At 32.9% G+C, this 24,649-nt stretch overlaps 3 protein-coding genes and 1 long non-coding RNA gene across 5 annotated transcripts; 2 read left to right on the top strand and 2 right to left on the bottom strand.

Annotated features, from left to right (window-relative positions):
* Positions 1-3,374: 3,374 nt before the first annotated feature.
* On the top strand, positions 3,375-6,024 carry LOC137816287 (uncharacterized). The gene is made up of 2 exons (XR_016523015.1): positions 3,375-3,800; positions 5,482-6,024. It is a non-coding gene; the product is annotated as an uncharacterized LOC137816287 (long non-coding RNA).
* Positions 6,025-9,255: 3,231 nt separating this feature from the next.
* Positions 9,256-13,348, top strand: LOC137816289 (uncharacterized). Its single transcript, XM_068619375.2, has 11 exons — positions 9,256-9,547; positions 9,622-10,042; positions 10,139-10,209; positions 10,383-10,545; positions 10,934-11,527; positions 11,670-12,050; positions 12,178-12,253; positions 12,323-12,386; positions 12,509-12,644; positions 12,802-12,915; positions 13,009-13,348. The coding sequence occupies exons 1-11, from the start codon at positions 9,291-9,293 to the stop codon at positions 13,072-13,074; spliced, it is 2,343 nt and encodes a 780-aa protein (XP_068475476.1). The 5' UTR covers positions 9,256-9,290; the 3' UTR covers positions 13,075-13,348.
* A 157-nt stretch (positions 13,349-13,505) lies between these two features.
* Positions 13,506-18,065, bottom strand: LOC137816291 (Pseudouridine synthase family protein). Of its 2 annotated transcripts, none has more exons than XR_016523189.1 (15): positions 17,849-18,065; positions 17,494-17,777; positions 17,226-17,346; positions 17,020-17,137; positions 16,688-16,773; positions 16,372-16,443; positions 15,843-15,911; positions 15,711-15,747; positions 15,471-15,590; positions 15,310-15,384; positions 15,105-15,185; positions 14,672-14,745; positions 14,505-14,565; positions 13,933-13,988; positions 13,506-13,823 (listed from the first exon to the last, which is right to left on the bottom strand). XR_016523189.1 is itself a non-coding variant. In XM_068619379.1 (15 exons), the coding sequence occupies exons 1-15, from the start codon at positions 17,978-17,980 to the stop codon at positions 13,742-13,744; spliced, it is 1,512 nt and encodes a 503-aa protein (XP_068475480.1). In that variant the 5' UTR covers positions 17,981-18,065; the 3' UTR covers positions 13,506-13,741. The 2 variants fall into 2 exon arrangements, 1 of the variants encoding a protein (XP_068475480.1); XM_068619379.1 differs by having other exon boundaries at positions 15,667-15,747.
* A 605-nt stretch (positions 18,066-18,670) lies between these two features.
* Positions 18,671-22,990, bottom strand: LOC137816290 (L-ascorbate oxidase homolog). Its single transcript, XM_068619376.2, has 8 exons — positions 22,596-22,990; positions 22,375-22,484; positions 20,810-21,080; positions 20,386-20,488; positions 19,818-20,163; positions 19,373-19,738; positions 19,211-19,289; positions 18,671-19,127 (listed from the first exon to the last, which is right to left on the bottom strand). The coding sequence occupies exons 1-8, from the start codon at positions 22,725-22,727 to the stop codon at positions 18,915-18,917; spliced, it is 1,620 nt and encodes a 539-aa protein (XP_068475477.1). The 5' UTR covers positions 22,728-22,990; the 3' UTR covers positions 18,671-18,914.
* Between the last annotated feature and the right edge of the window lie 1,659 nt (positions 22,991-24,649).

Here is a 24,649-nt window from a genome sequence, read left to right as displayed (position 1 = left end):
AAACTATTTTTTCTTGAATTTCTTCTCATACGTATACCTAGATATTTGAATGGTATGTTCATTACTTAATAGTTCAACATTAAACAAAAATCTTTTTAAGTCATGCTCCCTTACCCTCACCTATCTTACTTTTATGAAAGTCCACTCTCATTCTCAAGACTAGTTCAAAGCATCTGAATACGGTTTTGATCACCGATATGTTATTGATTTATGACTTACACATAAACATTATATTATTTGCAAAATGCAATGGATCTTAACCTCTCTTCCCACCACTATTTCTTTTAACATTTGTTTCTTAATAACATGTTTGACCATTTCAAACAACCCTTCTACAATTATCAAAAACAAGAATGAGGCCATTGAGTCCTCTTATCTTAGTCCTTTAGTTAGCCTAAATTTTTAGTTGAGCTTAATATTGAAATTGTGGATTCAACGTCGACTATACCCAACTAATCCACTTATGAAAAACTTTAACTTGCTCATCATATAATATATAAACTCCCAATTTGTGGAGTTATATGCCTTATCAAAATTCATTTTGATTTGACTATCATACATCTATCTTTTTTTCATATTACTTTCGCTATGACTTCATTTGCAACTAGCATAATTTCAAATAAAGTATTATTCTTAATGAAAATCAACTAAATGTTAAATACTATTTAAATTTTATTATCCTAAGTAAAATTTCTACAATTTTAAATACATTTAAGTAGTATGATTATGTTCTCACAATATACATTTAACATATAAACACAACAATTAAACTATAACTAATGTGATTTGATTCATTCTTTGACAACTTTAAATTACATATGAACATGTACGAATTTTATTTTCTTTTTTTAGTTATGAAGCAGAGAATGCAATACAATAACCATCCATGCGAATTGAGAAATTATAAAAAAATTATCCACTAAGTGCTTAAATAATTCATTGGGCGAATATTTTTAATTAACTAGGTATGTTTGAATTAAAAGAAGAGTGAAAAAAGAAAGAAAAGAAAAAAGAGTAAAAATTATGATTGTTTAGATTGAAGGAAAAAATAAAGAAAAATAAGTGAAAAATTACAGTTGATTTGGTTGATATAATAAAATAATTTATTTTTATACTACTTTTATAGATTCTCTTATCTACATAAACAAATATATCAAAACTTCAGTAATTTACGTGTTAACTCTGTTTAACGTAAAATATTTTAATAAAATCAGGAACTTTTACATTCCTTTTTTAACTTCAGAAAATAATTGTCTTAATAGTAATATTAACAAAGTAAAATTGACATTTATCAATAGCTAATATTTAGAAAAAAAATTCTAAACAAATATAGTATTTTATAATTACTTATAATTTGAGTAATTTTGTAATCAGTTAAAAATAATTTTAATTTAGAAAAACTCCTTTTACAATTGTAACCAAACACAAAACAGTTTTTACTTTTACGAAATTCACTTATAAATATAAATCACTTTTTTTTATAAAAAAGTTACGGCTAACATTAACAATCACATCCAATATTCATTTCTCTCATTAAATATAAATTACAACGAGTTTACATAACATTAAACCTTAATAAATATAATAAAGGAGAAGTGTTGATATATGGTGGATGGCCAAAAAGTAATCACCTAATTATTTTTAAAAAAATAGGTTTTTAGAATACTTTTATATATTATCTTATTATTCTTTTCCGACTAGGGATAACAAATATATATTTATTTTTTTAATATTATTTAAACTAGTTTTGATTTTGATACAGAATTCTTATACTAATTAGACATTGGTACGTAATATTCGATGTTTTTATTCTTTTATATTACTAACTAAAACACACACATTTCCTTTACGCGAATTTATATTTTTATATTAAAATATATATAATTTTATTATTTTTATGAGAAGTTAATTAAAAATAGAAAAATAATACAATCTAAAGTATATTTTTGTAAAAATAATATTAAAAAACTATGTTTGTTGTTATCTTTTCATTATTATTTTCTTTCATACTATTTTAAATATATTTTAATAAAATAATTTTAAATATAAAATTCATATATTTTTTAAATATATATTTTTCAAGTCCATTCTAATTAATTGAATATAGATGGAATATATATTAGATATATTTTTATATTTTAATGCTCTAAAATGAAGATGAGATTAAGTCAATTTTCTTAATTCATAAGAACTTTTTAGAGCATCGGACTTGTGCTTATAAAATCAATTCTAATAATGTTAAAATAATGTTTGGTGAAAAATAATTACGTTACAAATTTCTAATTACTAATAAAAAGGTCAATATTTTTTAAGTATATGTTGAATCTATATCAGATATACTATAGTTTTTTTTCCCTTTTATTAGTAAGAGATATAAAAAAAGGTTGACCATAAACAGGATCGGGATAGTGTTATACTACCCCACATTGCTATATATAATCTAAAGCTTATTCACTGGAAGAGTAGTATGACAAAATAAGAATATAAAATATGATACATAATGCTATGTTTAGACATTGGGTAAAAGTTACAACGAACTTCAAACAAATTCATCCATTTTTTGAGTTTCAGCTTTTAAAACCTATTAAAAATGATACATTCAGTAATTAGTTGGAATGATAATGTCAAAATTAATAAAAAAAGTTATAAGGTTATTTTCCCTCATCATCAAAATCAAAATCAAAATCTTGAGAAAAACTATATATGAAGACTTATATATATTCTTGTTTTGGGTAGGCCACACAAATCTGGTTAGTTAGAAATGGATTATTTGAATTGTGTATTAGTTTAGATAGATCATTTTAATTTAATTTATATTAGATAATTAAAAGATACTTTTATTTTAGTTTTAAATAAACAAAATAAATATACTGAACTTTTAATAAAAATAATTACACAAAATGAATTTTAAGTCTAACTCAACTTCATAAAACCGGTTGATGAGATTAAAAATTATACCCACTTTTATACAATGAAAAACTCTAATATCTAATTAATGTGAAATCTTCCAAAGATTTAAATAATTGTTTTTTTATTGGAATATACTGAATAAAGTTTGCTACCACATTTTAAAAATAAAATATTATAAAAAAATTAAAAATATAGTCAAGAAATATTATTTTAAAATGAAGTTAAATTTCTAGGAAATTGTAATTGTTTCCTAATTAAATGATTATTGAGTTAAACCTAACCCATGGTGGGAAGTAAGTAGGTGTATGGTATTGGTATGGTGGGCAAGGGCAAAGAAAGAGTAACAATTATGAGAGACAGAAGTGTGTTTTTGTAGGTGAAATGTCATCAGAATCGAGGGTAAGATGGAATAACTATCATCATCTTTCTTCCTTCTAAATATGCCCTTCTGCTCATTCTTTTGCTCCAGCAACTACGTCTTCTCCACACTATAAACTATTATTATTATTATTATAATCACACTATTAAATAATTAATTAAGAAATTGATTAATCTCTCTCTCACATGCTCCATCACTTCTTAAATACCTCTCTCACCCAACTCTCAAACCATCACAATTCACATCTTCTCCTTCTTCTTCTTCTTCATCTTCTTCTTCTGCACAGCTTTCATGGTGTTCTCTTCATGTGGGATTATCAAAGGGTTTCTATCAGAGTTTATTGGCATTCTGTCCACCTCCACTTTCTTCTCTTCTCTTCTCTCTCAAAGAGACACGTCAACCATCCATCCATGGAGGTGGGCATACTGCCAACTCAGTTCTGTTAGCTACTCTTTGTAAATCCTTCATGATATTCATTTCGCACTTTATCATCATTTCTTCACTTCACAAGGTAAAAACATCCACCCTTGTTAATTTTCTCTCCTTTCTATGTTCTTTACATAGATAGATACTAGCTTCATGGATCTGTTATAATCTAACCCTTCTCCTCTCCCGTGTCGTTTCTTTCCTTTCTCCTTTTCATATTTGTGTTTGGGGAGGACCCTAGCTATTGTTTACTTTCATCAGGTTCATGGAAATTGAATCAAATATAAAGGGAGGTAGGTAGGTATATAGTGCTAACACGCCCTAATTTGCTTCTTTGGGTGGGAGATGGAAACCCTAATCTCTTCCTTGTTATATTTGTTCTGCTAATGCTCAAAGTTTTAATTTTTTTGTACAGTGGATGGATCTTAATGACATGTTCTTAGGTTTGGTGCAGAAACTGTTTTACATGTAATTTCAGGGGATATTTGATCTGGCAAGGTCATAATTATATATATTTATATGTTTTGTTGATTTGGTTGTGTTATTTATGAGTAAGTGGATATTAAAGAGATTGTATATAAATCAGTGTCCGTGTGTGGTTGGAGTTCCATGCATCCCTGTCTTGTTGCCATTTTGACTGAGAAAATTCAAGGTGCTTTGGGTTATTCGTGTTGCTTATTTGTAAATAATACACAGCATATGCAGTAAGCAGCATCAGACGAAGCAGATGGGTGTCAGCATTAAAAATGATGCCAAACCCTTCCCTTCCCTAGTGTCTGTCTAATTCAGTGTTCAGTAAGTTTATTTCTTTGTAGGCTCCACGAGCTCTCTGAACGTTAAGTTAGGCTCATGATTGCATATTGACATTAAAACCCTCTTGCTCTTGTTTCAATGCAAAGCTCATTCTTCCATGGCGCGTGACCTCCCTCCAAAGTCAGTAACTCTTGTCTGTTTCCTCTCAAAACAATCTGTATTCTTGTACTACACTACACTATGTATTCTTGTTTAAATTTAGTATCAAAGTTTACTGTAAAACTATGAACAACAAAAGCTCATTAGACTTAATATGGTATTTCATCTCTTTCTCTCTTTCCATGCATACTTGGGTTGGTTTCTGAGAGATTAATTATTGTATTCTGAACAACATCATTGAAACATCAAATGAAATGACAGTAGAATATAAACATAGAGGTGGAGCATGAAGAAGAGGGAAGTTAGTTTGGAGAAGTTATTGATGGTGGATACCCAGGAAAATAATTGCTTCTGATTTGTTTCCATGTAATATATACTGAGCAGCAGGTTGGCATTTTCAGGTAAGGTTCTCTAAGGATTGAAATTACTTGAAGTATTGAAATTACTTGAAGTGTAAGGACACCTCTGTATAAGGGTTGAAACACTCACTAAGGATTGAAACATTCTGAAGTATTGAAACATTCTGAAGTGTATGTATAAGGTTGGAAACATAAGAATTAAGTATGTATAAGGGTGGAAACATAAGAATTAAAACATTCTGTAGTGTATGTATAAGGTTGGAAACATAAGAATTAAGTATGTATAAGGGTGGAAACATAAGAATTAAAACATTCTGAAGTGTATGTATAAGGGTTGAAACATTCCGTAAGGATTGAAACGTGTATGTATAAGGGTTGAAACACTCTGTAAGGATCTGTAAGGATTAAAACGTGTATTAAAACGTGTATGTATAAGGATTCAAACGTGTATGTATATAAAGTTGGAGGATTAAAAATGTGTGTGATTAATTGTAGGTGGTGTAGTGTAGTGGAAAGACGGGACAAGAGGGAGGAGGGAGGGTGGCCCCCCAGAGTTGGGAGGTGTAGAATGCATCTCACATCTCACAGCTAAGGAAAAATGGATCTTGAAAATGGGTTCAACTGTGTACGATTGCACAGTGTGCTAGGAATTTATCTTAATTATGGGACCATTTCATTATTATGGCATGGATGATGGACCTTCCCTTTCCACTCCTCTCACAGCTATACTATAATGAGGGGTAACAGTGGCACAACATAACACCCCAAAGGGTTTTGTTCTTGTTCATTTTTCTTGTGTTATTCTGAAATCTGAACCTAATACCTCTCTACTGGTTTTGAGTTGGTGGACCATGGATTCAGAAAGTTGCCTGCATTACCTTTTTCTTCAGGATTGGCTTTGCATTGCAGCCAATCATGAACCCTAAAGATCACACCATACCTTTACTTAAACAACCTTTTCACACACTTTTATAAGCTATGAAATCAAATCATCATGGCTTTCGCATGCAACTCTATAAACGCGTGCTTTTTCGATCATTATGCCAAAACAACGCTCCTCTTTTGGCTCCTCTTCAACTATAACTCCATGTAATTCTAACTATATTAATTACTCATCCCATTTTTTATAATTAAATAATAATAACAATAAAGTAGTTATAATAAAATAAATTATGATTTGGTATATTTGAAAGGTATATGTCTTATTTATATAATGAGATATTAAATAACTTTTTATTATACATTCACTTAGATGATATCATAGTATGTGAAAAAGGATTTTAAATATTGAATTATCTAACATTTATCAGAAATTGCATTATTATTGTATATTTAGTGATTACATGTAATGTTTTGCCTTAAATAGCGTAATTTTCGTCGAGATTTATTGTCACCCAATTCTTATAAACTTAATCTTTTACAAGAGGTTGTGTATGGGTAAATTTTTTATTATCATTCCTTTCTACAAAATTAAGTATAGTTATGTAAATCTCATAAGTGACTCAGAGATACATTATATCAACATAATTAATAATAAAAATGACTCAAAACTGTTGATTGCCTATAAAGCCGATTCTTTAATTAAACTTGTTTTCAAAGTTTTAAAAATAAAATCGGTTTCAAACTAGTTTAGAATCAAACTGATGAAGTTGTTTTAAAACTAAATTTTTCAACTGAAATATGAATAAAATGGATTTTTTAATAAGCGAATAGAATGGAATTTAAATGAGTTCGTTAACTATTTAAATGACCCAATAAAGTTGAAATAATATATAGATCTAATATCCTTGGTGGGAGCATTTTAAAAAAGGTAATAACAAAATTTTATCTACTAGGATTAAAAAAAGTGCTCTCTAATATCATATTATATATCTATTTCATGTATATGACATATTTTAAAACTAGTTTTTTTTTTCTTTTTTACACAATAAAAAGCAAGACAAAAAATTGTATTAGTTAGAATTGAACTTTTAAGAAATTTTCATCCACCCAAAACCTCTTCTCAGTAAATTAAACTAGATTGCACACAACAAATTATAGAAATATAAGATTACCTTTAAATATATTAATTGATGATTGATATTTTTTCCAAAACAAATAACCAACGCTAATAATAAGGACACTCATAAAAAAAATATAAGAGCACTAATTAAAATTTTCAAATAAAAAAATTAACTAAAATTTCTTTTATTGTGATTTTAAATACATTTCTAATGTGAATTTCAATATAAAAATATATTCTGATTTTAACTAATATAGTTAGAGTACATTTTTTTTGCAGTGTAGTTTATAGTTAAGTCTATTAATGAGTGTCATTACCACTATCTAAAATATTTAATTGTATATATATATATATATATATATTTTAAATAAAATTTAAATTTATTACATTATTAATTATAATGAACTAATTTAACAAATGTTCTTAAGAGAGTAGTGTAAATAGTTACTAAAGGAAGTATTTTGAATTTATTTAGATATTTTTTGGAACATAGAAAGGAGCAGTAATGATAATGCATCGGTGTAAGGCACTATATGATTATCGCGTTTGGCAGTGACAAGAGGAGTAATTGCTTCTGCATTAATGCGTTTGCCAAATCACTTATTGTCTTCATTCAATCATTACTTCTTTTTTCATGCCAACCCTTTCTGGGAACTTACATCATCAGATTCTCACCATCATTAGTATTAAGACTTGTTTGTTTTTCTTAATTAATAACTTTCTTCTCTGCAAATAAGTTTTTATTTTCAAAATCAATTTACTAAATAAATTAACTCAAACCATTTTTTCAGAGAAACACAGCCTTACCTTTTTGAGGTGTGAATAGTAATATTTTATATGGACTTGTTAATGAAACTAAAAAACCTCTTCCAACATGAAGTAAGACTAAGTAATAAAAATATATTTTATTGATAATAAATATTTGATTCCCAATTTTCAATTCTTAATTTATCACTAAACGATTTGAATCAATAAATAATAACATTGTTCTTATATGTTAATCCACATCTCTAATTATCATTCACTTATTTCTCTTTCCAATCTTATAATCCTCATTCTCTTCCACTCTCATTTGGTAATCTATTTCTACTTCATTGTTTCTTTTTGTTTTCATATTTTTTTTATAACTAATAAAAATGGATGCTAAAGTTTTTTTTGTATTTAGAAAAGAATCTCTCCAATTTGTTTAATTCCTTTCAGGGATATGGTAACAATAGGAGCATGTTTTTTATTTTTATAAACAAAAATATATTTTCATTATGTATCAGGATATATAAATAAAATTTATTCAAGGAAACTTGTTTTTTCCAAAAATATATTTGTCCATTTGTATTTCTTTTGAAAATATTGGATGTGAACTTATTAAAAAAGGAGGTGAGAATAAAGACTATCAGTGTTTGTATGCGTTTGTAGTGAACAAAACCAACAGCCCATCCGGCCCAACGTTCAATTTCACCCATTAATTTACAAATCGAAGAAGCAATTTTTTTCTTCTCTATGTATCAATATCAATGTTTCCTTAACTAATGAAATATTTAGATTTTGTTTTGATAAATTTAGAATAAAACTTATAAGATAAGGAAAAAAAAGTATAAAATAAAATTATCTTGTAAGTTAAAATAAATCCAATAAAAAATATGAAATTGAACAATTTTTTTGTTGGATTAAATTTTTAAATTTGATTAAAAATAATCCAATCTTAACTATATCAAACTGAAAAGAAGCACGAAGTTCATATATGAAATTATTACATCACTCGTACTTATATAAATGGATATTTATAAAATTACCATGCTATTTTTGTTTTCTTCCTAATACCATCTCTAATTTCTGTTCAGTTATTTCAAGGATTTGTATGTTTATTAATTCAAAATAAATTTGAAAATCATTATTGGGACTATATTTTATATTTACGTTGGAAAATGTTTTCTATAATAAAGTATAAACATGAAAAAGTATGATGAAGTATATTCTCTGGGAATTAAAAAGCAAATGAGAAGAATAAGTTAACTTTTATTTTAAAAAGTTGACCATAATAGTGAGTTAGGAGAAGAGACATTTGATAATTTAAAATATATTTATTTATGTTATAATATATTGGGAAATTTGAGAATATGGATTATGTCATAGACAAAATGGCGTCATCCATGGAAAGGAACCAATGACCTCTCCACAAATTTTGAAGGAAGGAGTTATTTTATTATTTATTTATTTAAAATAAGAAAAAAAAGAATGGGATAAAATGAGAAGAAGGAGAATATAAGGAGAGTGTGTTGGGTGTAAAAAGTGACATAACGAAACAATGTTGTCATTAAGTCGGCATATTCTAAATCCTTGTACCAGACATTCAAATCTCGCCTCCTTAAATTCCACCACAACAACCTTAATCTTCTTCAAATCGCATTCTCCTTCTCTTCTTCGGTTTTCTTCAATACCTAAGACCAAAACAATGGTTTCCCTTTCCGCTCGGCACCAACCAATCCAATATCCCACTGCTCGCAGAGACCACTCCGTCGTTGACCACTTCCACGGCGTCAACATCACCGATCCTTACCGATGGTATGGAAATGCAGCCAACTTCACCATTGTATTGCATCTTCATTTTCATTTTCGTTTTCATTTGGTTTTGTTAGGCTGGAGAATCCGGAGGCGGAGGAAGTGCAAGAGTTCGTGCAGAAACAGGTGGCGTTGACGGATTCGGTGCTGCAGAGTTGCGAGTGCAGGGGCAAGCTGGCGGATAAGATAACGAAGCTCTTTGATAATCCTCGTTACAACGCTCCCTTCCGGCGAGGGAATAAGTACTTTTACTTCCACAACACGGGTCTTCAGGCGCAGAGCGTGCTTTACTTGCAGGACAGTTTGGAGGCTGAGGCTCAGGTTTTGCTCGATCCCAATGCGTTCAGTGAAGATGGAACTGTCTCCCTCAACACGCTGTCCGTGAGCAAAAATGCCGAGTTCTTGGCGTATGGACTTAGTTCCAGTGGTAGCGACTGGGTCACAATAAAACTCATGCGTATTCAGGACAAGAGTGTTCAGTCTGATACTTTATCTTGGGTTAGTATCCATATCTGATTCGCAGAACAATGTTGAGTTGAATCTCTTGACCGAAAAGAATTCAAATCAAGATCATGCCAATGATTAATGTTTCAGGTCAAGTTTTCCTCCATTAGTTGGACGCATGATAGCAAAGGTTTCTTTTACAGTCGCTATCCAGCTCCAAAGTATGTCATCTCCATTCTCGTGTTCTTTCTGGGATTGAAATTTCAAATTGATATTTGGTGTTATTTATTGTAAATAACTTAATCGTAGACATTCTCAGGGATATCATGATGGGGTTAGTTTCATATCTTCTTGATTCGTAATTTTGAATTGATTACATTGCTTTGCTGAGTAGGAATGGAGAAGTGGCAGATGCTGGGACTGAAACTAATGCGAACCTTCATCATGAACTCTATTATCATTTTTTGGGTACTGATCAATCGGAAGACATTCTGTGTTGGAGAGATCCTGAAAATCCTAAACATATGTTTGGAGGAAGTGTTACCGAGGACGGGAAGGTACTTTTTTTGTCATTGCTTTGAAGCTGAGTAATATTATGTGTACATATAAGATACGAAAATGTGCTCCCTACGTTATGTTCTTATTTACCTCAAGGCTTTTAGTATTATTAATACCAATGATGTTTCTTTGTTTATGCCAAGTCTATCACGTTACCTGGATCCTTTACGCAATGTTCTAATTATTGTAAAAAAAAACGATTGAGCAATCCACTGTCGTGTAATATCTACCCTCGGTAGAATGAACTATGGTTGTTTTTTCTTACATTTTTTTTAGGAGCTAATGTTAAATTTATATGATTTTCCTTTATCAAGGAGCTTTACTGTGATAATGCATGCATACGATATCAAATTTCTTAAAAAACTGTCTCTTTTGTTGATTGCGCAGTATCTTCTTCTGTATATTGAAGAAGGGTGTGATCCAGTTAACAAGCTTTACTACTATGACTTGTCTGAACTTCCAAACGGGCTGGAAAGTTTTCGAAATGAAAATTCCCTCCTTCCATTTGTCAAGCTTGTTGATAAATTCGATGGACAATATCATGCCATTGCAAATGATGACACCTTGTTTACATTTTTAACTAACAAAGATGCTCCAAAATATAAAATAGTTCGAGTAGATTTGAAAGAACCAAATGCTTGGACTGATGTTATCCAAGAGTCTGAAAAAGATGTGCTTGAGTCAGCACGTGCTGTAAATGGTAACAAACTTATTGTGAGCTACTTGAGTGATGTGAAATATGTTCTGCAAGTCAGAGACTTGGAAACAGGTTCCTTGCAACATCAATTACCAATTGACATTGGCACAGTCAGTGAAATTTCTGGGCGGCGTGAAGATTCCGAGGTTTTCATTGGTTTTACAAGCTTTTTGACTCCTGGAATCATATATCAGTGCGACCTGAGAACACAAATTCCTGATATGAAGATATTTCGTGAGATTGTCGTCCCTGGGTTTGACCGCTCTGAGTTTCAAGTCAATCAGGTAAGGGAAAAATGAAAAAGAGAAAGATTCACTGATGCTTAGATGAGTTCTCCTATTTTAAAGTTCACATTATTTGTTTGTCTATTTCAGAACCTGTGTTGTTTATTATGTTCTATTCTTTAATATACCTTACAAATTTCAGGTTTTTGTGCCTAGTAAAGACGGCACCAAGATTCCAATGTTTATTGTTGCCAAAAAGGATATTGTTTTGGATGGTTCACACCCTTGTCTGCTATATGGATATGGCGGCTTTAACATCAGTCTTACACCATATTTCAACATCAGTCGTACTGTACTGGCGAGACATTTAGGTGTTGTTTTCTGCATAGCAAATATTCGTGGTGGTGGAGAATATGGGGAGGATTGGCACAAAGCTGGCTCCCTTGCAAACAAGCAAAACTGTTTTGATGACTTCATTTCAGCAGCTGAATATCTTGTATCTGCTGGTTATACCAAACCAAAGAAGTTATGCATCGAGGGTGGAAGCAATGGTGGACTTCTTGTTGGTGCTTGCATAAATCAAGTATGATTCATTTGCCATTTATTTGGGAGTTGCACCTGGGCTTCTTTGGTGTTTGGTCCTCTGAAATTTTGTTAGTGCACTTTTATTGAGTTAGCTGTATTTCTAACCTCCCCAAATTTGTGAACAGAGACCTGACCTTTTCGGTTGTGCACTGGCTCATGTTGGTGTTATGGACATGCTACGGTTCCACAAATTTACGATAGGTTTGTTTTGTCCTGTTTTCTCGACTATATTGTTGTTTTGTATCATATTGATTTGTTTTTGTTATTCAGGTCATGCTTGGACCACAGATTATGGTTGTTCAGACAAGGAGGAAGAATTTCATTGGCTAATCAAGTGAGTATGATTATATCTATCATGAAATATAACAATATTTTTTATATTTTATAAGTTGAAATATGATATTCCTGTTACTATTTTATTTAGTGTAGTGATGGTTTTCTATTACCTTGTCTTAGGTACTCTCCATTGCATAACGTCCAGAGACCTTGGGAAAAGCATCCCAATCAGTCAATTCAATACCCATCGACAATGCTGTTGACTGCTGATCATGATGATCGTGTTGTGCCATTGCATTCATTAAAGCTATTGGCGGTAAGTCTGTTGGAGAAACTTTCCAACTTTGATTTATTGAATTATTTTTGCTAACTAAAAAATATGTTGCAGACTTGAGTTATCAAATCACTACTTGCATTGTGAAGATTCTGGGTGGTGCTGCCCTCTTTGACTGGTATTTTGATTTTTTTTTCAGACCTTGCAGTATGTCCTCGTTAATAGTCTTGATGAAAGTCCCCAGACGAACCCTATAATTGGTCGCATTGAATGCAAGGCTGGGCATGGTGCAGGGCGTCCAACAAAGAAAATGGTAATAGATTTAGGATCTGGTTCCTTTTTAGCTTCTACTCCCATTGTTGATTGTTGTATTTGGTTTTTAAGTTAAATTAGTTGTTTACTGCAGATAGATGAAGCTGCTGACCGGTACAGTTTCATGGCCAAAATGTTAGATGCGCATTGGATTGAGTAGATAGATAGACTGTAGTGAAACAACTGCATTGGTGGACAACAGGACAAGCCCCTTGAGATTTGAATTTTTGGGGGAGGCCAACAACCCACGTAAGGGATCATAGCCATACAAAAATGTGATTGATGTTTTATATGATCCTGTTTAATTTGAATGGAGCTAGCTTTCTCCCTTGAACACATAGGAACATACCTTCCTCTGTTTGATTGTCAAGACAACTGAATTTTTAAACATTAACATCATTGAAAAACATGTCCATTGAACACGTTTCCATTCACTAGTGGTTCAATTGTATTTCATAATATTATTATTTAAGTGATTCCAGCGAATAAACCAAACATGACCAACACAATCTAATCCTGATATTATGCAACATCTTCGGCCATGTTCCTTTACGGATGTTAGCCACCAGAAAAATTAAATTGCACAACAAGTTATTTAAAATGTTAAGAACTTGTATTCGAAGTAATTTACAGTCTACATAAAATCAATTCTTTAACCTAAACATAAGTTCTTTTCAAAAGATCAATTCTACACAAATTCAAACTAAATAGAACCTAAACCTCAATCATAAAGCTATAATTAGAAGAAAAGTAGCTCTACTTGAAGATGCACATGTGTCTATCTCTCGTCATAGTACTGTCCACTCTAGAGTCTAGCAACAATGATGTTATGTCAGGAAACATTCCATTTTGATGTCTGTGACATCAAGTTGCAAAATTTCAGCCCTGCATCCCAAAATTGATCCAATGCTGCAAAACCATAATAAATAAGGCACTTACCAATATGGTAACGTATTCAAGGCAGTTTCGAAGGAAGTAATACATTTATCACTTCCCATAAATTGAAAGTATGTCGTACCTAGGATGGGTGCGTCCAAGATCCCCATGAACAAATTCCTTGATATAGGTCCCAGCCTGTACAAGTATAAACATATTAGATCTTTCAGACTTTCAAGTAATTACTGATTACAGATTCCATTGTACATAATGAATAAGGGATGTTTAACATAATGTTAACTCGGATGTATCTCTAATTTAATTCAGTCACAAATTTTAAAACGGAAAGCCCATAACGGAGAGAAATACGGATTTTATATGTTTAACAAACGTGCACTAACAATTATTGGGAGTGAAACCTGAGGAGAATAGATCATGGTATGTCCTTCGCTTGTTTTATTGCACTCAAAAGACAGAAATGGTAGTTACATGGCCTATGTAATAAATCCTTTTACTTTCACCCATAAATAGTACTTATATTAGATTTTCTTGACAAATATTATTCATCATATTTTCACCATTAATTGCCAATAAAATGTAAAAAGTCTATGAAGCATGGAGCTGTAAAGTCAGAGGTGCTTAAACATAAAACCGTAACTTAAGTTCTGCTTAAAAAGTAGTTCAGCCACTTAAAAAGAGATAATATAAAATTACCTGAGTACATAGGTGCAAAAGAAAATATTGGGAACTTCCAGCAATTGCCTCTATTTTCATCCTAAGATTTGAGAAACAGTAAGGGATGGTGAAATTTCAGTTACGTGTCTGAATGCAGCATTTATATAGTAAACGTGGGATATAATCATTATATGGGAGAATCCTACCAATGAATAATCTTTTCCCGGTCTAAAGGACTGCGACGATGTAGCACCCTTATTGGGGTCCTCTGCAAAAGTTTCTGCTCAAATAAGAAAAAAAATTGTGATTACCACATTCATAAATTAAAACAAAAAGCATGATTTATAATTGATAGATTGACCTAACAGGGGATGAATGACAGATCAATATTCGCACTACACATGGATTCAATTGACATGGCTATAGAAGTACGAAATGGATAAATCAAAGGCTTAAAATGACAGATATACAATCAGGATGCGTTACAAAAATAGACGGACATGTCTTTGAGCTAGTCAGCCAAAGTCAAATGATGCAGATACTGAAAACAACACAGTTGATGCTTTTGTATGTATAAGTTAAACTTTTTTATACAAAATACATGTTTGATAGGAAGTAATACGCAACATAGAAGCTTACCAAATCCTTGTGTGAAGAAATACATTGAAAATCTTCATCCTTTAGAGGACGAGAAATCCACACTAAAGCAGCATATTGTTTCTACACAGTTTTAAGATTGTAATAGTTAGGATGCATATTTAGATAAAACAGTAGATGAATCAAAGCTACAAGACATCAACAAAGAAATAAAAGTAACTAGTTATTAAGAATAAAAATGAAAGACCTGCTTCTCTGCTTCACCTTCACGCATAAGGTCCCAGCCATCACTACCCACAAGTTTCAGATTTTTCACCCTAACCTACACAAACACATGATAAAATGAATTTAGTAATCATGAAATAAATAAAAGATAGAGATACACCACCAGTTCAGCTACAACATTACCAATTTCTTCTCCATGTTATTTATCTTTTTCTCTACATCTTTTACGAACAGTTCAGATGGGATATGTCGTGCATTTTGCACTTCAACAAGAAAGGGCCTGCCTGGACCCAACATTCGGACCTAGAACAGTTCCGTATCAGACAAGTTCATTCATCAATAAACTTTTTAAAAGGACAAAACTACAAATTTTTAGTACATCGATATCTTCTCTGCCTGCAGCATGAAACTTAAAACTATCACCTTGGCAGGATTGGAGGATGTTTCCACCAATTATTTCCTACAATGATTGTAAACATTGTTGTCACTTTTCACAATCAACATTAAAAGGAAACATAAAAGACAACAACTATTGCCAGGCAAAATAGACAGTACCTCAACCGATGCTTCTCCCATTCTTTCATCATCAATGATCCAGCATGTTTGACTCACATTCCGTGAATACTGCCATGAAAGTAAACACATAAATTTGAATTTGCACAAGAAATATTCACTCTTTGTCTATCATTACTTTGCAAATTACAGTTATATGATTACATCTAGAACAAACAAAGTAAATTATATTCCATTACATAAAGAATCTATTTTTTTGTGAGTTGATCAATTACAATACATAATTTATTTCAACTATATTTGAAAGTGCATAAAGTAAACTAACAGTTTAGATTAAGTATCACATAATTACCTCCACATGTTCAATATGTCTATCATGCCACATGACATATCAGAACATGTAAATTATAAGAGTGGCATTTGGATAAAAAAATGCAACGTTTATGATGTTTTAAAACATTGCTGGAGGAAGAAACATGTATGCTAAAGAACATTGATTCATGTAATGACTTCAGAAAGTTAGTCCAAATGTCCAACTAGAAAGATTGGGGGAGGATAACAAATTCATTACCTTCAGATATCTTCCACCAAAATATAAAGGCGTCCTGTAGCAAAAGAAAGCAAAATGGCAAGGCTCATTTGGCTTAAAAGAAAGGAAAGCCAAGTTAGCAATAGAGTCATATATAATCTCAATAGAGAAATAGACAATGAAGGCAAAGTAAGCAACCTTTTTTCTACTATAAAGCAAAACAAAAAATAATTCTCATTGTGAACCCACCATGAAAATCAACAAGGATTTATGATACACACACATAAATTTAAGAGACTGCATTCTGACAAATCTGCAATATATTTAGTCATAAAAAAGGAGGGTGATCGCAAATTACCTTTTCTAGCAGGAATTCACCGCAGTCAGAGAAATCATTTTCAAGTGAATTGCTAAAAGGTCTTTCTCCATCAATATTGGACTCACCTATAAAATATTAAAATAAAAATCAAATGGTATACCAGTGCAAGAGAAGACCATTTTATTAACATATAAGAATACTCATGAATTCATTGGTTTGTACTTTGTTCTGAATACTGAAACAGTCACACTGAAAAGCACAATACTGTATGCAATCAGAGAAAATAACAGCTCAATTTAATGATCACAGTTTCTTCATAAAAAGACCAATGAAAATACAAGACACAGGATCATTAATAAACTTGGGCATGCCTATTTTTCTTCTCTTGCAAGTCTGGGCACTATCTGACCCTTTCTGATCCCCCTTTGATGCTTTAGGGTGAGTGTAAGTCAAACGAATGCGGAAATCGCCCATACTCGATTTACATTCCTGCAAAAATAAATTTCTGTAAAGAGTCACTAGAAAACAAAATGGACCAAAACATAAACATCTTGACTGATACGAAAAAATGACTGACCAGAAGATTTTCAAGAGGATATATTAGAGAAAACTTTAAGGCATCCTTTGTAGATATGCATCCAGTATGCAAGTTTTCCTGGAACCAAGGTTGGGACCCGAATTTGGTTTTCATATATGAGCTACAAAAATTAAACAAATAGAAGACACTCCTATGAATATTAAACGCATAAGATATACATAAACCTAACAAAATAACGGTAATAAGGAGGAATAGAGAAACACAAATACAAAATAAAAAGAAGTAAAATGTAAAGAAGCTTTGTTACCGAAGAGAGTTATCATTGTGGAGAATGATTGGTGGGATGGAAACTTCAAGGGAGAAGGTATTGAACTGATAGGCGTGTCGTTTAACCGTGTCAGCAATGAGAAGTGGGAGGTTGTGATTTTGAAGGAGCGTTTGGGTGTCGTCTGAATAACACGTGAACTGCAGAATCCCGAAGCAAAGTGTGCAAAGTTGATGTGTGGTGGGGGAGAGAGAAGAGAGGGAAGGAGGAGAAGCATAGACGCGGCCATGGAGGCCGAAGAGGCGAAAGATGCAACGCGCACATACCTGTGATGTGATGTGAAATAGCATTCAGCAGAAGAGAAACAAGAGAATGAAGATGAATTAGAAAAACTGACCCCTTCCGACAACAACTCCTTCACAGCGTCGGAGGGCAAAGCCTGCACCGATTCCGATTCCGATTCCAATTTGTGTTCTTCTTCTTCACCACTCAAACGCTTTACGGTTTCCTCCTGCTTCTGCTCCTCCATTGCTGATAACCTACTCACCTCACTCTACACGCACTGCGCGGGTTTCCCTATTTTTCGATTTTATTTCTTCAGATTTTTAAATTAACTTCCTTTTCTTATTTTGCTTCCTTTTATTTATATTTTGTTCCCAACACATTCTTCCTATCTTTTTATATTTTGTTTTCAAATAAACAGTTAATTAATTTTATTTATATTTATATTCAGATTCAAAAATCTTTTTCGAATGTTCAGTTTATGAAGCGAATTAAACAAGCCTAGTAATCAACAAATTAAAGGTTAAAATTTAAAAGGAATAAACCACCAGATTGATAAAAGCTAAATTATACATTTTTTTTTCTCATTTTAATTCTTATATGTAATTTTTTTGGTCTTTCTGTTTTTTTTTTGCGCTTTTAATCTCCAAATTTTTTAAAAATATATATAATTTTTTTCTAATCCTCAATTATTTATATATATATATATATCTTTTTATTTTTTACATTTAAATTAATTAATTGATTTCTTGATGGAGTGTAATTTCTGCCAGTATGAATATTGCCTTTGTAATCAGTGGCTACTAATGCTAATTTAGTTTGAGAAAATGCTTATTTTCACGATCATGAATATATCAGTCTCTTCCAATGGTATCGATAGGTAATATCTTGGTTTGAACACTTAATATTGAAGTTCTGTGTTTGGAGAGGTAAAATCTAAAGGAACTACCAATGATGAATGAATTACACTTGCCAAGAGCTAAATGCCAACATTCATATGCAATACAAACAGTAAAAATAGAATATTGTTTCTTTTTTTTTTCTGGAAAAGAATTAACATGACCTCGAGCTGGGGTCACTTTTGGCTTAAATCATACCATGAATTACGGAAACTAATAAATACAAAAATCAGAAGCAGAAAAGTAAACTGCTTTTGATATTGATTGAAAGGATTTGGCAGCTCAAAGGGGTCGAGTGTGTCTGCCACTTGCTCTGCCACAAAGCAGAGCATTCTTTGGAACAGGATATTCATCTCTGATTGAGGTTGATGTTGTGTAAACGCGCATATAAAACTGTTGGCCGAGGTATTGGCGTGCCCAAAATTCAGATCTCAAGTTCCACATTCCCACGTTGTCAAGCGGAATATAGATAGCGGTCCATGACTTGGGATATACCTGCATTGCACCAACAACCACATTATCAATCATTTTGATTACCAAATACTGCATTGTTAAGACGGAATGCGTGTCATTCGCACCTGAGTGGTGCACCGCGAAACTGCATCTCGAAGATTGTACTGGTTCTTGCTAGCAGCCGTCCACTGTCCTCCATCCATACTACGCATACACACAATACAAACGTTTCACAAAGTAAGAATTTGACCAAGCACATGAATAATGGATGACGAGCGATGACTCACCCAACCACAAAGAAAGAGTAGCCATCGAGATGGTAGCTCTGAATTACGTCTTCGTCGTTTTGGAAGACAATCTCCACAAATGTTCTGTAGTCGGTTTGCATAACGGATGTGTCAAGGTAAATGCCGCCACCGGTGGGCCTGTCGGAAATGGTTCCAACACGGAAAACACCAGGGATTTTGAAGTAGTCGGCGAGCTTAAGAGGAGTGTCGGGAGCAACGTAAGACACACTGTTGATTCCGTATCTCTGCTTGCCATTTATTATACCTGCTGAACTCGACAGTATGATGGTCCTCGTGGTGTTTATCAGACCGTAGTGGTAGGATCCTTGCGGGTTCGGCCTAGGTCCACTTGCTGTCAGGTTGGTCCTGAAACAACCATTTAAGTTTCATGGTTCAGTTCAGAGCGCATACACAAAAGCAATGAATTTGATAGAAAAAAAGGTACCTGATGGAGCGGGCCTGGTTCAGAGACCAATCAATCTGGATGGTGGGTCCACCGGGGGGTGGGCCTGAGACCGGGCCAGCGGAGTTGGCGTAGCGAAGAATGGCGGTGGAGGTGAGGACTGTGGAGGTAAATCGAGAGGAGACGACGATGTAATAGTCCTGACCAGGTTGATCCGCAGTGACCAGAACAGAGTAAGACTGACCCACATGCACGTCAAGAGATGAGTACGTTGTTTGAACCGTGTGGGTTCCTTCCACTTCTACCAGCTTCAATTTGTGGTTTTGTATGCGGAAATTCAGGGAATTTTCCAACCCCACATTCGATATTCTCAGCCTGTACGTCTTTCCTGCGTGTGCCCCCAACATACAAAATCATTTATTTCCCTCGTTACTCACTCTCACTTAGGTTATGTTATGTACAACTTTGTTTTTCCTTCAACGATGATCTTAATCATGAATAAGACAAAAGTGCTCATGCAATGCAGATATGAGATGAGCAAAGCTAATTGGGTCATCAGCATTTTACTTGGCAAATAATTAAGGAGAAAGAAGAGAAGGTTCATTGATACCTTGTTCCACATTGAAAGATGCTCCGTTAGAGCCACGACCATTGATGAGGATTCCATCAGGGAAAGGCAACTTACTACCTCTATCAAGAATAGCCTGCAAATCCTGTTAAAATAATATAAACAGAAGGGTCACCATTTATCCAATTCCTCGTTCATATCATATTTCAAACAACAACAGAAAAGTTGCATATAATAAGGTAAGGAATTTAACATTTTTTTTTTAATTTAACCAAGATGGTGATTTGTTTAAGAGACAGTTAGTTGCATGTGTGAATAATGCATGGAGAAAATTAGTTGGGGTTTGACTTGAAGGCAGAAAGGCAGCTGCGTGAGAATTGACAGGCATGTGTTGGTTGTGGAATATTATTGGAAGAACGTGGAAGGAAGAGAGAGGAGAGAAAAGTGATGTTTTTTGTGATATTACCGTGTGGTTGAACTTGTACCAATCTCCGATGAGAACAGTGTAATCACCGGCGGGATCGTCGAAAGGGACAGGAATTCTGGGTCTGCTCAGAATCCTGAGACCTCCAAATCCACCGGCAGCTTTGTGGAATGCCAGAGACGGGAAGTAGTAGAAGCTTCCAATTTGATCCTTCACCTGAAGTATGTATGTGAAGTTCCCTCCTGGTGGAATGGGACATGTTGTTCCCCACACCCCGTCTTCGAACGAGTTCCTTCTCTGCTGCACCCCGTTCCTGTGTTTTCCAACATTACTTTATTTTACTACATCAAAGTACATTAAAAAAACATCCAAATAATAATGGGAGACGTTGGAACAGAGATTTCTTTTTTGATGCAGTTGATGTTAAAAAAGTAAAGTTCTCTGTTTTCGGTGGCAGAAAGTGATGATCCATTCCATCACAATCTCCAGCAGAGAACAGCAAAGCATGAATAAAGTAGATGGGCCCACACTATAATTATTGGCTTCTTGGCTAAGCAATTACAGAAAATCAAACTCAGAATCATACACTATTTCGTCTTCTTCATTTCCCCGATTTGGAAAACCAAACGCACTTATATGGAATAATCACTTCATATTTGCCATATAATCACGTATATATTTTGCCCTTTCGGTGCCAACATAAAAAAAAATCCTATTTCTATCCCACCGATCATTTTCTTTTAACTCAAATCAACTTACTCTGAAAATAATGATCCACGGAGTTCTTTTTTTCAATGGATTTAATTTTTATAACTTAATTATTTGACGCCATCTTAGCAATTATACATATCAAATTTAATGCTCCAGTCAAGTACTTGTATAGGTCATGTTTACTTATATTATAAAGAACATACAGTATATGTTAAATTAAATAAATTTAATTTCTAAAACGTTTATATAGACTTGATTTAATTAAATGGAATTTCTAATTGCACAATCTAGATGATTGAAATTGAATATACATCGGAAATCAATTTCACAAGTATTAATTCGTAGACTTAATATATTTAATAAAAAACAAATTTAATAGTTAGATCATTGAGATTTAAGATATATAACAAAAATAAATCTCGTGCGTATCTGAAATCATTCATCTTGGTAACGTTATGTATGATAAACTAGTAAGCTAATCTGAATTAAAAGTAGTTGTGTAGTAGTTAAGTCTATAAATATTTACAAAGTCTTCATATGTAATAAAAAAACTTGAAATATTTTAAATTAAATGAGTTCAATTCAACATGTATTATGAATTTAAAAAAAAATATATACAGGTAAATGTTAGTTGTGACATCATATAAGTATGTGTATGTCTAGTTCATCGAAAAACCAAAATGTAGTGTTAAAGCATGGAAGAGTTAGCTTAATGGAATTTAATATATATATATATATATATATATAGAAAAGGAGAAATGAATAAAAAATAATAATAAATAGAAATAGAGGAGATGTGGATGCATGCACCCGTGAAGAGAGAAGGGTAGAAGTTTTTGAGTTGGTGTGAGAGTGAAGAAACATAAAAATGGGAAGATAATAAGTTTTGAGAGTACCAGGATAGGAGAAAGGGTTGGTCTAAGCTGTTGAAGACATTGATGATGAGGTTGTCGTTTGTAACAGAATGAATGTCTGGACCTGGGAATTGACCGTTGATAAGTATTCCCTGTATGTGTGGGTGATATATATATATATGAATGAGATCCTCAAACACGAACACGAACACACGAACACGAACACGACAGAAGTATATGTATGAAGAGAGAAGAAGAAGAACCTGTTGGCGAACACCAAGTGGATAAATGTCTCCGTATGTAACATTCCAGTTGAAGAACCTGTAGGGATCTTCAGCGACAGCAGCGACGGCGAAGAGAGAAAGACAAAGGAGAGCCGCCACGGTGAGCGACATCTTCGCTCTATGCCTCCTCTGCTGTATGAATGAACACAGAGAGAGATTTGAGAGAGATTGAGGGAGGGAGAGAGAGAGATAAGAAAGTAAAGAGGAGTGGAGAGAGTGGCATACAAAAATTACATTTAAACTCAAGTGAGAGAGAGAAGAAGCGTGGCGTCTCTCAAATCAGTGTAGCCGTAAAGGGTAAAATCAAAAAAAGAGGAAAAGTTGGTAGCACACGCTAATATTATTCTTTCTTTCTTTTCTCTACCACCATCAACACCTACTTGTAAAACTTCACTTTTTTTTTATATGAGACACAAGAGTTTAAAAAATTGAAAAGTGTGAAGAAAAATGAAAAAAGATTGCTGAAAGGCATAAAGTGTGTTCTAAAAATGGTGATAGATAATTAAATTAGTTAAATTGGATAGGTGTCGGTGGCGGGTCCTAGGATGCGCAGAACATTTGAATGATGTGTTGTTCTGTAGTGTACCCCAACCCACATGGGGCTTAGTAATTGCTTTTATTTTCACCTCCAACACACCTTCACGTGACAACTAATTTTATAACCAATGTGATTCCATTCTCCTTCTTCAACTCCTTAACCACTCTCAATTTTTCAATCACCAAAACACAACATGTACTTTTCACATTAGCTACATCTAAAAACATGCATAACTAAAACCTTCTTTCATCAATCAACCTTGTTACACTATTTTGTTTTTTAAATTTCCTTGCCCACAAATAAAATATGCGCACCCTTCAAAGTCAAATACACACACTGTTTCCTCGATTGTTGTGTTCTTCGAATCTTCTTTAGACACCTAATGTGTTGCCAGATGTGCAACTAACTTAAATTACTAGCCACTGCTCACTACACATTTTCCTTCCCCTTTCCACTTCCACACCACTTCCAATTTTGAAGGGTAGTTTGCTGGACTCAAAATAATGGAACAATGTAGTTACAAATATGCTTCTATTATGTTAAGTAAAAGAATGAGCCTAAACAAAACCATGGGAAATTCTGCATGAATTTTAGTGGCTGCTTATTAGCCGTTTAAAACCACTACAAACATATTTTCACCTGTAACAAACAACTTTTTTTTTACCAAAATCGATTAACAATGATTTTATTTTTCTAATTCTCTCTTGTTTTTTTTCCTGTATTCATTTTAAAACACATACACACCATTTTCTTTATCTTATTTTCTTCCATGTGGAAGGTGGCAAAGACAGATATAAAGAAGAAGGATGAGATTGAAAAGGGGAAGAGAGAACATTTTGATTTAAACAAATATCGTTTACTTCTTATCCTTTCTCCGCTACAGTGTGTGTGTCTGTGGGTTGAGATTTGAATGCACATGTCTGGTTTGTGTGAGCCAAGTATATTATGAGAAATTAAGAATAGCTCAATCTGTCTTTTAGTGAGTAGGTCATGTACTGCAAAATAAGGTACTGTACACTGCAGAGAAGGTATCACATGCCAACTATAGCACCACCAAAATTAAAATATTATTTTTCCATAGAATTTTATTTTCACCAAAACAACCCTTTTGTAACCTATTCAAATATTTTAAAATAAATAACACTAGTTGAGAAAAAAATGCAGTTACAAGTGCTAAGTGTCTATGGAGGTGATGGAGAAAGTTCTACATTTTGCTTGTCTTTGCTTTCTTCGGTGTGTGTCATTATCCAGCAATGTTCTCTTCCATTCTCTATGTGATTCTGTGAAGTCGGAACACAGATTGTTGCTAAAACATCATCTTGTGATTTGGGATATTAGTCCTTTTAAATGCCTTTTTGAGACATAAAAGTTAATATATTCTTACTTTTATTTATTTTTCCTATGACGATAGTCCGGTGAAAATATTAGTTACAAAGATTTGCAATAAATTTTTTATTCATCACCATTAAAGCTGAAAGCAAGGTTCGTTTGTGTG

Source organism: Phaseolus vulgaris, chromosome 1, assembly GCF_051622355.1.
Source record: "Phaseolus vulgaris cultivar YP4 chromosome 1, ASM5162235v1, whole genome shotgun sequence".
NCBI classification, from domain to species: Eukaryota; Viridiplantae; Streptophyta; class Magnoliopsida; order Fabales; family Fabaceae; genus Phaseolus; species Phaseolus vulgaris.
The sequence above is the reverse complement of the archived record's forward strand: the minus strand, read 5'-3'. Positions and strand labels throughout refer to the sequence as shown.

Excerpts from the sequence above, each read along its gene's own strand:
- LOC137816289 (XM_068619375.2), top strand. The coding sequence starts at position 9,291 with ATGTTGTCATTAAGTCGGCATATTCTAAATCCTTGTACCAGACATTCA. Across the intron at positions 10,546-10,933 it reads GTGTTACCGAGGACGGGAAG|TATCTTCTTCTGTATATTGA; the intron begins GTACTTTTTTTG and ends TTGATTGCGCAG. Across the intron at positions 12,051-12,177 it reads TTGGTGCTTGCATAAATCAA|AGACCTGACCTTTTCGGTTG; the intron begins GTATGATTCATT and ends ATTTGTGAACAG.
- LOC137816291 (XM_068619379.1), bottom strand. The coding sequence starts at position 17,980 with ATGGAGGAGCAGAAGCAGGAGGAAACCGTAAAGCGTTTGAGTGGTGAA. Across the intron at positions 15,385-15,470 it reads ATAACATGGAGAAGAAATTG|GTTAGGGTGAAAAATCTGAA; the intron begins GTAATGTTGTAG and ends GTGTTTGTGTAG. Across the intron at positions 14,566-14,671 it reads CGGGAAAAGATTATTCATTG|GATGAAAATAGAGGCAATTG; the intron begins GTAGGATTCTCC and ends CTCAAATCTTAG.
- LOC137816290 (XM_068619376.2), bottom strand. The coding sequence starts at position 22,727 with ATGTCGCTCACCGTGGCGGCTCTCCTTTGTCTTTCTCTCTTCGCCGTC. Across the intron at positions 22,485-22,595 it reads CACTTGGTGTTCGCCAACAG|GGAATACTTATCAACGGTCA; the intron begins GTTCTTCTTCTT and ends CCACACATACAG. Across the intron at positions 19,128-19,210 it reads TTTCGCGGTGCACCACTCAG|GTATATCCCAAGTCATGGAC; the intron begins GTGCGAATGACA and ends GGTGCAATGCAG.